The 13,661-nt window shown below is 47.6% G+C and overlaps 1 protein-coding gene across 5 annotated transcripts in view; it reads left to right on the plus strand.

The window, feature by feature from the left end:
• Nucleotides 1-336: 336 nt before the first annotated feature.
• The window catches only part of LOC138489462 (zinc finger protein 154-like), a 122,718-nt gene continuing 109,393 nt past the window's right edge, over nucleotides 337-13,661 (plus strand). For 2 of the 5 annotated variants that reach the window (XM_069617185.1, XM_069617189.1), the window contains exons 1-3: nucleotides 7,363-9,910; nucleotides 10,238-10,300; nucleotides 10,598-10,666. In XM_069617185.1, the coding sequence (XP_069473286.1) occupies nucleotides 9,799-9,910; nucleotides 10,238-10,300; nucleotides 10,598-10,666 (244 nt within the window). In that variant the 5' untranslated portion in view covers nucleotides 7,363-9,798. Of the gene's footprint in view, nucleotides 511-7,362; nucleotides 9,911-10,237; nucleotides 10,301-10,569; nucleotides 10,667-13,661 lie in introns of those variants that run through there. The other 3 variants (XM_069617188.1, XM_069617186.1, XM_069617187.1) reach the window with 3 other exon arrangements.

The raw sequence follows: 13,661 nt of genomic DNA on the forward strand, positions 1-13,661 counted from the left end.
GCAGGCGTAGTACTGATTGAGTGATCCGTGTCTCCTGTTGCCTTGGGTACCCGCGACTAGTATCATGTGTTCTGCGCAGCCGCAATACTGAGAGCCGTTTCCTGTGATGTGCTTCTTCTGTTGCCGTGCGTAGCCAGCGTCTTGGAGACGTATTTCGTGCTTTGCGCAGCCGCAGTACCGAGACGGCTGCCTGTGATCTACGTCTCCTGTTGCCGTACGTGCCTAGTATCTTGGGGAATAGTATCTCGCGTTCTGCGCAGCCGCAATAGTGAGAGCCTAGAGCTCCTGTAGGGGCTCGTGCTCCGCGCAGCCGCAGTGCCAAGCCCCGCCCACCAGTCCCAGTTCATATCTGATTGTCTCTGGGTTTCTGCATCTCTCACCCGGTGACTCTTGCTCAGGATCCTGTTAGAGCCCCGCGGAGAGAGATCCACCCTGGATCCCTGCGGAGGATCGGAGGATTCCACCGGTGACCTCTGGGAGGCATGCCTGTTGGGACAGGGTTCGGAGACGGTGAGTTCTCTCCCTTGTTTTCTTGTGGACACATGTTTGGATACCAGCGCTTTGGAGTCTGGGAGTTGCAATGGCACAGATGCCATGAAGACTGGGACACAAGCGCGGCGATGCCTCCATGCACAGCGCTGGTCATTGCGCCAGATTTTCCCGGATCTGGGATCCGGCAAAAAAAAGTCTAAAAAAATCAATTTGTGCCTTTTTATGGTTTTAATGCTGCCGACGGATTCGTCCTCAAGACCAAAGTCGAGAGACTTACCCATTGGACAGCTGGAACGTTTTGTAAGGGACCATGTGAATATGCTTGCACTCTGCAGAAAACATTACAACATTTAATTATAGCTTTGTAGGTTTAAAAGGTGTGGATCTCACAGTAGATGGTTAATAATCACACGAGGAGACCTGCTCTAAACAACAGTGCATTTTATATATATATATATATATATATATATATATATATATATATATATTATTTCTGTTTCAGCTATGCCACACATGCCACAAGGGCGCCACCTAGTAACCATCGATAGAAGTTCACCTCCGGCTTGGACCCACATCAGCAAAGTTGTGTGTGTGTGTGTGTGTGTGTATATGTATATGTATATACACACACATGCACACCAGAGAACCCGACGCATCAAAAAGCTTTTGAGACTAGCTGTCTACACACGCAGATCCAGAGCCCCAAACAAATAGAGGAGTGACTGCAAACAACACAGCGTAGAACACATACCAAAACCGCACGCAGTCAAGGGAAGACCATGCACCCCTAGGCCACAAAGACATGTACCCCATGCCCAGGAAGTGTGGTGTCATACAAAGATACTTGAGCACAAGCAACCAACTCCGAGACCTCCAGAGAACCTACCAAGATATACACAACACTTACTGCCACACATTTGGGGTATGATGGAGGGGTACACATAACACAAACAGGTTTGGCAAACTATAAAGGCATGTGGACCCAGAGATATACAAAATCACACTTCCTGTTGTGTGTGAACCTCCCAAGTGTGTTGCCCTCCCACTTGTATTGCCCTTTTAAGATGGGCCATGACTGTGTCATGGCCAAAGCTAATGAAAGGAGCAACTGCAGGCATGTTCCTCAGGCTGGCTGCAGACTCCAAACGGGATCGACTAAGTCTATGTCTCATTTAGGCCCGCAGGCCCATACCGTGGGAGCCTGAGCCTGCAGGCCATGATGCCTTGAGGCCCTTGTGCCAGGAAGGTGGCTAGGTTCCGCATGGTATGGGGATGGCTTGCTTTGCCCCCAGATAAGACTGGGTGTCCCCCGGCAACCCGCTAAGGCACTGGGCCTCTAAGGTGCTGATGTCTGTAGCACCAAGGGGGCTGCGTGATGCTATTAGCTGGCCCCCATAACAGCTTCCTTTTCTCCTCACATCTCTGATGTCTCAAAAAAGTATAACTACCAACTTCACCTCCTCAGAGGTACTTTTCCTTTCCTTCCCCCAGAAGCTCACTGTCTCTCGAGCCCTGGTTATCTCTAGGCTTGATTATTGTAACAGCCTCTTTCTAAATCTACCTGCTTCTACTCTCCACCCTATGCAGCTCATCCAGAACAGGACTACAATACTTGTTCTTGGCCTCAAGCCCTGGGAAAGTAGCTCTCCAGCCCTGAAATCTCTTCATTGGCTCCCAGTGGCTGCAAGGATTAAATTCAAGACCCTTTGCATTGTCCACAAGGCTTTCTGGGGCCTGGGTCCACAATACCTTCAACTCTCTCTGTGTGAATACATTCCTACTAGAGCTCTTCGCTCCTTCACCTCCAACTCCCTCGGGGTCAGTCACTACTCCAAGCAACAAATTGGGGGTGGATCCCTCTCCTTGGCGGGGGGCTCTCCCTGGAACAGCCTCCCGTCTCTCTGAAACTTAAGGAGAACCATCTTCAGTTCCGGAAGCACCTCAAGACCTTCCTGTTAAACCTTACTGATAACAGTTACCTCAATTATGGTTTGAGGGTACTTTAAGTACTCAATTGAGTAGGTATAGAATTCTTACCTGGGCAGACTGATGATTTCAATGGAAAGCAAATGTTGGAATCAAGAATCTCCCCAACCAATGTGTCACTCTCTTACCCGGAAAGAAAACCTCGAGCGAAAAGAGCGCGCTGGTCAGGGAACCCCTCTGGGGAAGAAAACCCTGGTTGAGCGCGGAATCCGATGGTTGGAGTGTAGCTCGCAGGATGATTTCGCCAATACAATGTAGTGGTTTTGAATGCGGGATGGCTTCTTCTAGAGAGGGGAAAACAAGAAGCGAAGCGATGAGTAGGAGGATTACGGAAAGGGAGAAGGAAAGCGGGTAAGTACTTCTTTCCCCTAACCTCTTAACCTGCCGAGTTGGAAGTCCCAGGAGAGAAACCGTGGAAGCGGGATCCAAAGAGAGTGACTGGAGTATAATTCTGTCAAAGGAAGTAAAGGTGAGTGAGCCTGTATAAACAACACCCCAAATATGTTTGGAGAAGTGCTTAGAATGGGACTTGGACGGGAATAAGTATTACCTGGGAGACCGTAGCTCGGGAACCCAAAAACGGCGTCTCTGTACGAGGCGCAAGAAGAAACCTGGGGGTTCATGTGTACGAAGAATGCTGAATAGATAATCTGGAGGGAAAAGAGGAGACAGGGTTAGTAGTAGTCCGGGGAAGGAAGGGTCTTGCCAAGGGTAGAAAGGAATTGCCTAGTTGCGAACTCACGGAGCATTCGCTAGAACAGTAGCGACGCGAAGAGCTGGAAGTCTTCGTGTCATATGAGGGATCACATGAGCGGTACGCCGCATCTCCGGTGAACGTGAAGAGACTGGAACGGTGCTAGCAGAACCGCTTGCGCTGTGATCAGCCATCTTGAAGGTACCGCTCCGAATAGAGCCAAAGAGACCAGCGCTTCGTGAGTGTAAAAGTATGCCCCCTTCTCCTGGGAGGCGACCCCGGCTTCCCAGGATGTAATCTAAAGAAACGCCGGACCAGTCAGGGTGCATGAACTCCTGAGGCTGGCTCCCAAGTTCTTTCTGCAGGAGAGTACCCCTTCCAGTCCACCAAGAATTGTAATCTCCCCCTACGATAACGGGAGTCACAGATACTGGCAACTTCATATTCAGGGCCAGTATCGGTCGAGACAGGAGGAGGAGGAGGGGTATGGTCTGATCGATGGAATCGGTCTGGTACTGTTAATTTTACCTGGGAGAGGTGAAAAACAGGATGTATTCAAGACCAGGACGAGGGCAATTTAAGCTTGACAGCAGCAGAACCTACCAGAGATAGGATCTTGAAGGGACCGAAGAACCTTGGGGATAGCTTAGAAGGGACTAAGTGCCGGGGGAGAAAGCGAGAAGCCAACCAAACCGAATCTCCTGGGTTTAAAGGTGGGATGTTCTGGCGACGTTTGTCAGCAATCCGTTTGGCTCTGTCCTGTGCAGCTCGTAAAGAGACTTTAGCCAATTTATGTCCTTCTTGTATTTTGGAAATGAGGCCATCTACTCCTGGACAGTTTGAGGGAGATATGGCAACAGAAGGTACAAAAGATGGATGAAATCCATAGGTACAGTGAAAAGGACTAGTGTGCAGAGCAGTATGATGGGCGTTATTGTATGCAAATTCGGCAAATTGTAATAAGTCCAACCAGTTGTCTTGGGCAGCTGAAACAAAACATTGTAGATGGGTCTCCAGGGTTTGATTAAGGCGTTCTGTCTGTCCGTTCGTCTGTGGGTGGTATCCTGAGCTGAGAGTCTGCTTGATTCCCAAGACCTGGCAAAGCTTTTCCCAAAACTTTGAGGTGTATTGAGGGCCCCGATCTGAGACCACTGTGTCCGGTAAGCCATGTCTGGAGAAGATTTCCGAAATAAAGATCTTAGACATTTCCCCAGTCCCCGGCAGTTTGTTCAAGGGAGTAAAATGTGCCAATTTGGTTAAATAATCTATGGTGACCATAATTGTGGTCTTGTGTGAGGGAGGAAGATCTACTATAAAATCTGTAGAAATCACCTGCCAAGGTTTCTCTGGAATCGGCATCCGGGTGAGTAGCCCAAAAGGTGGGGTCCTGGGATTTTTAGATTGAGAGCAAACGATGCAGGCCGTTACATAGTCTTGTACATCAGTGCAGACTTCTGGCCACCAAAAATGTCTTTGCACTAGGTCTAAAGTGCCTTGAACGCCTCGGTGCCCAGCGGCTCGAGAGTCGTGACACATATATAATACTTCTTGTTGAAGTTCTAAGGTAGGAACAAAGACCTGCGATTTATGAAAGTAAAAGGAATCATTCTGGCTAAAATGGTGGGTACTGGCTACCTTTTTGCAGGTGTCTTGATTGGTAACAGACGCAGTGCTTGATTTACTTAAGAAGTCGGTGATGACAGTGATAAACCTTGCTTTGGAAAACAATTGTTCAGAACTGAAGTGGGAGACAGTAGCGTCTTTGCGAGAGAGAGCATCCGCTCTCTGGTGTTGTTTTCCAGGAAGTATGGTGAATTCGATCCGGAATGGAAGGAAGAAATATGCCCAGCGTGCTTGTCGGCTATTAGTTGTATGTGCATTCTGTAAGACCTTGAGGTTTTGATGATCTGTTCGTTCTACTACAGGAAAGGAAGAGCCTAATAACGAGTCTCTCCACTCCTCAAACGCCCTTTTGATAGCCAGCAATTCTTTTTCGAGTACAGAATAGTTCTGTTTTCCGAGGCATTGAAGGTCTTGGAAAGATATGCAACTAGTCTTTCATCTCCTTGGTCAGTTCGTTGAAGTAATATTGCGCCTAGTGCATGATGAGAAGCTTCAGTTTCCACAAAAAACTACTTATTCTGATCGGGAGTTATCAAACAGGACGCAGAAGTGAATAAGGCTTTAAGAGTCTGAAATGCGAAATCGGTGGATTCGTCCCATACAAACGGAATTCCCTTTTTTAACAGTCGAGTAAGGGGTAGGATGATTTCCGAGAAGTTAGGGATGAATTTCCTGTAAAAATTAGCAAAACCTAAAAAACGCTGGATCTCTTTAACATTAGAAGGGATAGGCCATTCAATTACTGCGGAGACCTTTTTAGGATCCATGGAAATGCCTTGTGATGACATCACAAAACCGAGATAGGTTACCTGTCTTTGATGGAATTCGCATTTGGAAGCTTTACAGTACAGCTGGTTAGACTGCAGTCGTTCGATTACGGTCTTTACATGTATCAGATGTTCTTCTTGAGAAGAGGAGTATATTAAGATGTCATCTAAATAGATGATAACAAAATGGAATAGAATATCCGCAAACAGATGGTCCATGAAACGCTGGAACACAACGGGTGCGTTTACTAAACCAAAGGGCATGACGTGGTATTCAAAATGTCCGAATGGGGTTCTAAATGCCGTCTTCCATTCGTCACCAGGGGCAATGCGGATGAGATGGTAAGCTCCACGAAGGTCCAACTTAGTGTAAAATGAAGCTCCTCGAACTGCCTCAAGGATGTCTGGGATCAATGGCATAGGATATTTGTCTGCAACAGTGATCTTGTTAAGACCTCGGTAGTCAATACAAGGTCGAAGTTCATTTGTCTCTTTTTTTTGGGATGAAAAAGAAAGAGAGAAGCTCCGGCCGGGGAAACCGACTCTGTAATGAGTCCATTCTTTAAATTAGTTTGGAGGTATTCTTTGAGGACTTCCTTTTCTTGTTGGGAAAGTATGTGCATTCTCCCAAAAGGGATAGGTTTGTCTGGAACAAGTTCGATATGACAGTCATCTCTTCTATGAGGCGGTAGAGTAGGGAACTCGGGATTGGAAAACACAGACTGATACTCAGAATAGCATTCTGGAATAACCTCCAAGTTATTTATTGTGGATACTGGTGAAGAGATCGAGTTTTCAGTCAGGATGTAGATGCCTACCGATTCCTTGGCTAGACAATGGCTGACATAGTATTCCGAGCCGAGGAAGAGAGTACCTGCCATCCAATTTTATAAAGGGGTTATGCCTCCTTAACAATGGGAGGCCCAATATAATGGGGAAATGGGCTGTCTTGATTAGTTCAAAGGTTAGGGTCTCTTTATGTGAGGCAATCTGGCAGACAACAGGTTCTGTCTGTTCTCGGATAGGACCAGAACCTAGTGGATGTCCATCGACTCCCTGGATGGGAGTGATCATCGCTTTGGGGATACAGTTTATTCCGTGTTTATTGGCCCATTGATCATCAACGAAATTCCCTGCAGCCCCACAGTCTATCAGTGCAGGTACGTTCTGTACCATCTGCGAGTGTAAAACGAGTAACAGAAATAATGACCATATTCTGAGTGGTTGCCGCAGTGTCCAACTTTACAGGAATTCTCTTGGGGGAATCAGAATCTTGTACCCCTACCGTTGTTCCCCTAGCGGTAGGGCTTTTAAGTTTCCCGACCCCTTAGCAGGAGTGCGTCGGGGAGGGACCAGGGGACAATCTCGTAACACGTGAGATGAGGCTTCGCAATACATGCATAGCCCCAAGCTCTTTCTTCTCTCTTTCTCTGCTGCAGATAGAGGTCCTCTCACTGTTCCTATTTGCATAGGTTCATCAGTAGCTACAGAAGGATTTTCGAGTTGGGATCGTATGCCTCTAGTCTTCTTCTTTTCATGGGATTGTTCATGTAAGCGGTAATCGATTTGCATGGTGAGAGTTATCATATCCGCTAGATTGGCCGGACGAGGTACCTTAGCAACCTCATCTTTAAGTTCTTCAGATAGTCCTCGTCGGAATAACGTGAGTAACCCATCATCTGGCCACCGCAACTCTGAGGAAAGCTGCTTGAAGAGTGTGATATAGGTTAAAAGGTCTTCATTGCCTTGCCTAAGGTCTAACAGTCTTTCTTGCGTGGACACCAAGATCTCTTGTCTACTGAACATTGATTTCAAACTGTTTGTGAAGGCAGAATAAGAGTCCAAGATCGCATTATTAGAAGTCACTAAGGGTGTTGCCCAGGCCAAAGCAGGTCCGGCCAAATGTGAAATGACAAAGCCAACCTTATCTTTGTCCATAGGAAAGAAGTGGGACTTAAAGATAAACTGCACAGTGCAGCTATCAACAAACTCCTTGAGTTTGTGTGGATCTCTGTCAAATTTGCCGGTATTCAAACCTAAGGGAGGTGAGTCTGAAAAAGCACGAGTAACCTGTTGCCGCAATTGTGCGTTATCCTGTTTGAGAGCTTGCATCTCTAGGGACATTGTTTGCATGGCGGCAATAAGTTGTTGCATTTGCTGATCCTTTGAAAATCAGTCTGCCGACTACTTATTTTTTTTTTTTTTTTGGGCGTCGCTATCTGTTAAACCTTACTGATAACAGTTACCTCAATTATGGTTTGAGGGTACTTTAAATACTCAATTGAGTAGGTATAGAATTCTTACCTGGGCAGACTGATGATTTCAATGGGAAGCAAATGTTGGAATCAAGAATCTCCCCGACCAACGCGCCACTCTCTTACCCGGAAAGAAAACCTCGAGCGAAAAGAGCGTGCTAGTCAGGGAAACCCTCTGGAGAAGAAAACGCTGGTTGAGCGCGGAATCCGATGGTTGGAGTGTAGCTCGCAGGATGATTTTGCCAATACAATATAGTGGTTTTGAATGCGGGATGGCTTCTTCTGGAGAGGGGAAAACCAGAAGCGAGGCGATGAGTAGGAGGATTACGGAAAGGGAGAAGGAAAGCGGGTAAGTACTTCTTTCCCCTAACCTCTTAACCTGCCGAGTTGGAAGTCCCAGGAGAGAAACCGTGGAAGCAGGATCCAAAGAGAGTGACTGGAGTATAATTCTGTCAAAGGAAGTAAAGGTGAGTGAGCCCGTATAAACAACACCCCAAATATGTTTGGAGAAGAGCTTAGAATGGGACTTGGACGGGAATAAGTATTACCCGGGAGACCGTAGCTCGGGAACCCAAAAACGGCGTCTCTGTACGAGGCGCAAGAAGAAACCTGGAGTTTCGTGTGTACAAAGAATGCTGAATAGATAATCTGGAGGGAAAAGAGGAGACAGGGTTAGTAGTAGCTCGGGGAAGGAAGGGTCTTGCCAAGCATAGAAAGGAATTGCCTAGTTGCGAACTCACAGAGCATTCGCTAGAACCGTAGCGACGAGAAGAGCTGGAAGTCTTCGTGTCATATGAGGGATCTCATGAGCAGTACGCCGCATCTCCGGTGAACGTGAAGAGACTGGAACTGTGCTAGCAGAACCGCTTGCGCTGTGATCAGCCATCTTGAAGGTACCTCTCCGAATAGAGCCAGTTCCGGGACCAAAGAGACCAGCGCTTCATGAGTGTAACACTTCCTCTTTGCTTCTGCCTTTGCTCTTCCTTTCCCTCCTAATCTGTCTGCTTTGGCACCGGGTTACCCTCTGATTTTGGGCCCAGATCCCTGCCCTCCTAGCCACACACCCGCACTGCCTCCTGGCAACCCTACAGTCCCCTTCCAGCCCATATCAGACACCTGTTGTCTACACCTTATTCTTGCACTTACCACCTGCTGGCCACACTACCTGCTGTTGTTCTATCACGTGTTCAGCACTCTTCCCCCTTCCATCTCCCCTGCACTTGCACGTTCTCAATGTCACTGGGCCTAGTAAGATCGTTGTTTTGTCCTCCCTTGTTTGCCCTCCCTTGCCTCATCGTGTTCTGAAACATTTGTGTATATATAATATATATATGTAAATATAATTATCAATATTCAATTCATACACAGCACATCACAGATACATGCAGTATGGAGGAAGCCCCTGTCCACCCCATTTGTGCCGGCACGGGTCTGCCTTTGCGTGCCTGTCCACCCCCATGCGCCAGTCCACCTGCCACCCCCCTGTGCTTCTGAAAGCAATGGGTCTGGTGTGGCATTGCGAGTGTGTGTTATTTATTAAATGTCTAAAAATAAAGTAAGTGTAGGGGAAAGGAAGCGCAAGGAAACAGAAGCGAAAGAGAAGGGTGTTTTTGGGAGGAAGAGACCTAATGAGTAAAGGACATTGGGGGAGGTAGAGGGGAAAACGAAGAGTTGGGAAGATGAATAGAGAAGAAGGAAAGGAATAAGACGGAGGCGGGGGCAACACAAGCCACCGTGGGAGAGTGAGTCAGATGGGCTGGGGTTGTTGTCTAGAGACATCTTGAGAGTGCTGCCGTTTGCGTATGGCACCACAGGCCGATACATTTGTCTGTTGTCTTCAGACAGAGTCTTTTTTGTTGTTGACAGTGCAGGATCACTTGTAAGTATTTTCTCTAAACAGCAGTTGTTTTAACTTCCTGAAGCAAATGTAACAGGGATCAAGTGCTACACGGAATTAACCTCAGAGGTATATTCATGTCCAATGGGTGGAAATCATGGATTTTTCCTTTATACAACAGGTGGCGCGATTACCGATCCTCAGGAGTCATTCATTCTAAAGATGGAAGATTGTCTGAGCAGTGGCGGGGTGGAAGGTACGTTATATGGGCTCCTAATATTCAAGATCCATTACAAGCCCCCCCCCCATCCTGTGGCCCAGTATGCAAGTCAAGACGACATGTTCTACTCCAACAATCATTTAAAAATATGCAACCCTCAGACTTGCAGCAGGATTTCTTTAATTGGAACTTACTGGGTTGTGTTGTTTAACCTCATTCACTTTTCTATTAAAATGCTTGGTGGTAGCCTGGTGCCTCAAGGTGCCTCAAGTAATACCTCTTAGCGGGCGGCGGCACTCTTTTATTCTATGACCGTTGTGCTTTTGTAGATTTGTTTTAAGGTCACACTTGTTTTCTGTGCAGATGTGACCACAGACTGTGCCTGCGATGACGTCGCCCAAGAACGAATACAGCACTGGAGACAAGGTACAATATTGCAGAACGTATGAACACCTTCGAGAAATAAAGCACGTAATTCCCACAAAGTTTACAGCAGTAGATTTCTGTGCGTTTTTTTTTTTTAAATTCTACTTTTCCAATCATACTAGAAGGTTTCAAATACTGTGAACTATAGAGGCCAACGCCTCACATTTACAATGAATATATTTGATCACTTTTGGAGGATGGTGTTGGTTTTAATCATGTTATTTTTCATTGGTTACAAATCTTTCTGAAACACTAAACATTTTGTTAAGTTGTTCTTCATGATTTCTTCGAGGAAAGATGAAGACTCTGGTTCAATTGGTCATTGGGGAGAGGAAGCGGGAAGAAGGAGCTTGGACCCACAATATGGTGAGTAGACACTGCTCCTGAGCGCTCTTAGTGAGAAGGGGAATGACGTCTACGACGTCCTCTTCACAGAAAGTTAAATGTTGCCCTGAATGGAGAAAGTGCTGGTCTCGCTCAATTGACGTCTTCTTCTGACCAGGGTGCAGGCACTGTTGGTTTGTTGCACGTGTGCAGTCGGGCATTGAAAGACCTTTCCTCATCAGAGGAAGTTTTAGTGGCTCACAGCTTCATAAAGCACCCTCCAAGTTAGGTGGCTTTTTTTTTTTTTAAAGGGATCTGATGCAACTCACTGTTGCAGACATTGCATTGCATTTTTCTGGAGGGTAAGCCCAACTTGTGCAGTCTCCCCCACCCCCCCCCCAAATCAACCTTCTACATTCTGCACTCCGGCATCCTTAAAAATGGCACGACAAGATGTTGTAAAATGGCCCTTCACCAGATGCCTTGGAACTGCTGGTGTGAGTTGGGCAGGTGCTGTATAAAGCAAGCTCTGCGTTTGGTGGTAGCTCAGTTGGGCAGGTGCCGTATAAAGCCAGCTCTGCGTTTGGTGGTAGCTCAGTTGGGCAGGTGCTGTATAAAGCAAGCTCTGCGTTTGGAAGCTGAGTTGGGCAGGTGCCGTATAAAGCAAGCTCTGCGTTTGGAAGCTGAGTTGGGCAGGTGCCGTATAAAGCAAGCTCTGCGTTTGGAAGCTGAGTTGGGCAGGTGCCGTATAAAGCAAGCTCTGCGTTTGGATGCTGAGTTGGGCAGGTGCCGTATAAAGCAAGCTCTGCGCTTGGAAGCTGAGTTGGGCAGGTGCCGTATAAAGCAAGCTGTGCATTTGGTGGTAGCTGAATTGGGCAGGTGCTGTATAAAGCAAGCTCTGTTTTTGGAAGCTGAGTTGGGCAGGTGCCGTATAAAGCAAGCTCTGCGTTTGGAAGCTGAGTTGGGCAGGTGCCGTATAAAGCAAGCTCTGCGTTTGGAAGCTGAGTTGGGCAGGTGCCGTATAAAGCAAGCTCTGCGTTTGGAAGCTGAGTTGGGCAGGTGCCGTATAAAGCAAGCTCTGCGTTTGGAAGCTGAGTTGGGCAGGTGCCGTATAAAGCAAGCTCTGCGCTTGGAAGCTGAGTTGGGCAGGTGCCGTATAAAGCAAGCTGTGCATTTGGTGGTAGCTGAATTGGGCAGGTGCTGTATAAAGCAAGCTCTGTTTTTGGAAGCTGAGTTGGGCAGGTGCCGTATAAAGCAAGCTCTGCGTTTGGAAGCTGAGTTGGGCAGGTGCCGTATAAAGCAAGCTCTGCGTTTGGAAGCTGAGTTGGGCAGGTGCCGTATAAAGCAAGCTCTGCGTTTGGAAGCTGAGTTGGGCAGGTGCCGTATAAAGCAAGCTCTGCGCTTGGAAGCTGAGTTGGGCAGGTGCCGTATAAAGCAAGCTGTGCATTTGGTGGTAGCTGAATTGGGCAGGTGCTGTATAAAGCAAGCTCTGTTTTTGGAAGCTGAGTTGGGCAGGTGCCGTATAAAGCAAGCTCTGCGTTTGGAAGCTGAGTTGGGCAGGTGCCGTATAAAGCAAGCTCTGCGTTTGGAAGCTGAGTTGGGCAGGTGCCGTATAAAGCAAGCTCTGCGTTTGGAAGCTGAGTTGGGCAGGTGCCGTATAAAGCAAGCTCTGCGCTTGGAAGCTGAGTTGGGCAGGTGCCGTGTAAAGCAAGCTGTGCATTTGGTGGTAGCTGAATTGGGCAGGTGCTGTATAAAGCAAGCTCTGTTTTTGGAAGCTGAGTTGGGCAGGTGCCGTATAAAGCCAGCTCTGCGTTTGGTGGTAGCTCAGATGGGCAGGTGCCGTATAAAGCCAGCTCTGCGTTTGGTGGTAGCTCAGTTGGGCAGGTGCCGTATAAAGCAAGCTCTGCGTTTGGAAGCTGAGTTGGGCAGGTGCCGTATAAAGCAAGCTCTGCGCTTGGAAGCTGAGTTGGGCAGGTGCCGTATAAAGCAAGCTGTGCATTTGGTGGTAGCTGAATTGGGCAGGTGACGTGTAAAGCAAGCTCTGCGTTTGGTGGTAGCTGAGTTGGGCAGGTGCCGTATAAAGTGAGGTCTGCGTTTGGTGGTAGCTGAGTTGGGCAGGTGCCGTATAAAGTGAGGTCTGCGTTTGGTGGTAGCTGAGTTGGGCTGGTGCGGTGTAAAGCAAGCTCTGCGTTTGGTGGTAGCTGAGTTGGGCAGGTGCCGTATAAAGCAAGCTCTGTGTTTGGTAGCTGAGTTGGGCAGGCACCGTATAAAACAAGCTCTGCATTTGATAGCTGAGTTGGGCAGGCGCCGTATAAAGCAAGCTCTGCGTAGCTGGGTTGGGCAGGTGCGGGTTTGGTAGGTGTTTCATAGAGCACCATCCCAGGTCGCTAAGTTTAGAAAGCACCCTGGTGATTTCAATGTCTCCCCAGGCAAAGGGGAGGATTTCAAGCACTACCTGATGAAGCCTTTTGATTTCTTTTTGTGAAGAGTAGATGCTCCTTCTTTATTTAACAGCATGTAAAAAGCAATATGTACTGTGAGTAGCCATTGACTCCTAATAAGTCTCTTTAATAGTAATGACGAGGTCACACATTCAGACAGGAACACATGTATAGACTCCAAAGAATGATGCAATAACAGAGTAACAAGAAACACACTCCTTGGGGGGGGGGGCTAGATGAGTAAAACCAATAAAGAAAACCACTGAGGGTAAAACAAAAGGCATTTGTCAGGCTCCCCCTTTGTAATTAAAGACAATTAGCCTACCTCTGATGATACCCCATGTTACTGGTGCGTAGCTGCAGCATTGAGGCTGCTTGAGTCAATGGTACAGCATTAGGCCTGTCCCATGTTACAGGTGCGTAGCTGCAGCGTGGAGGCTGCTTGAGTCAATGGTACAGCATTAGGCCTGCCCCATGTTACTGGTGCGTAGCTGCAGCATGGAGGCTGCTTGAGTCAATGGTACAGCATTAGGCCTGTCCCATGTTACTGGTGCGTAGCTGCAGCGTGGAGGCTGCTTGAGTCAATGGTACAGCAT

This window comes from Ambystoma mexicanum, chromosome 9 (assembly GCF_040938575.1).
Source record: "Ambystoma mexicanum isolate Mex_15411 chromosome 9, UKY_AmexF1_1, whole genome shotgun sequence".
Taxonomy (NCBI): Eukaryota; Metazoa; Chordata; class Amphibia; order Caudata; family Ambystomatidae; genus Ambystoma; species Ambystoma mexicanum.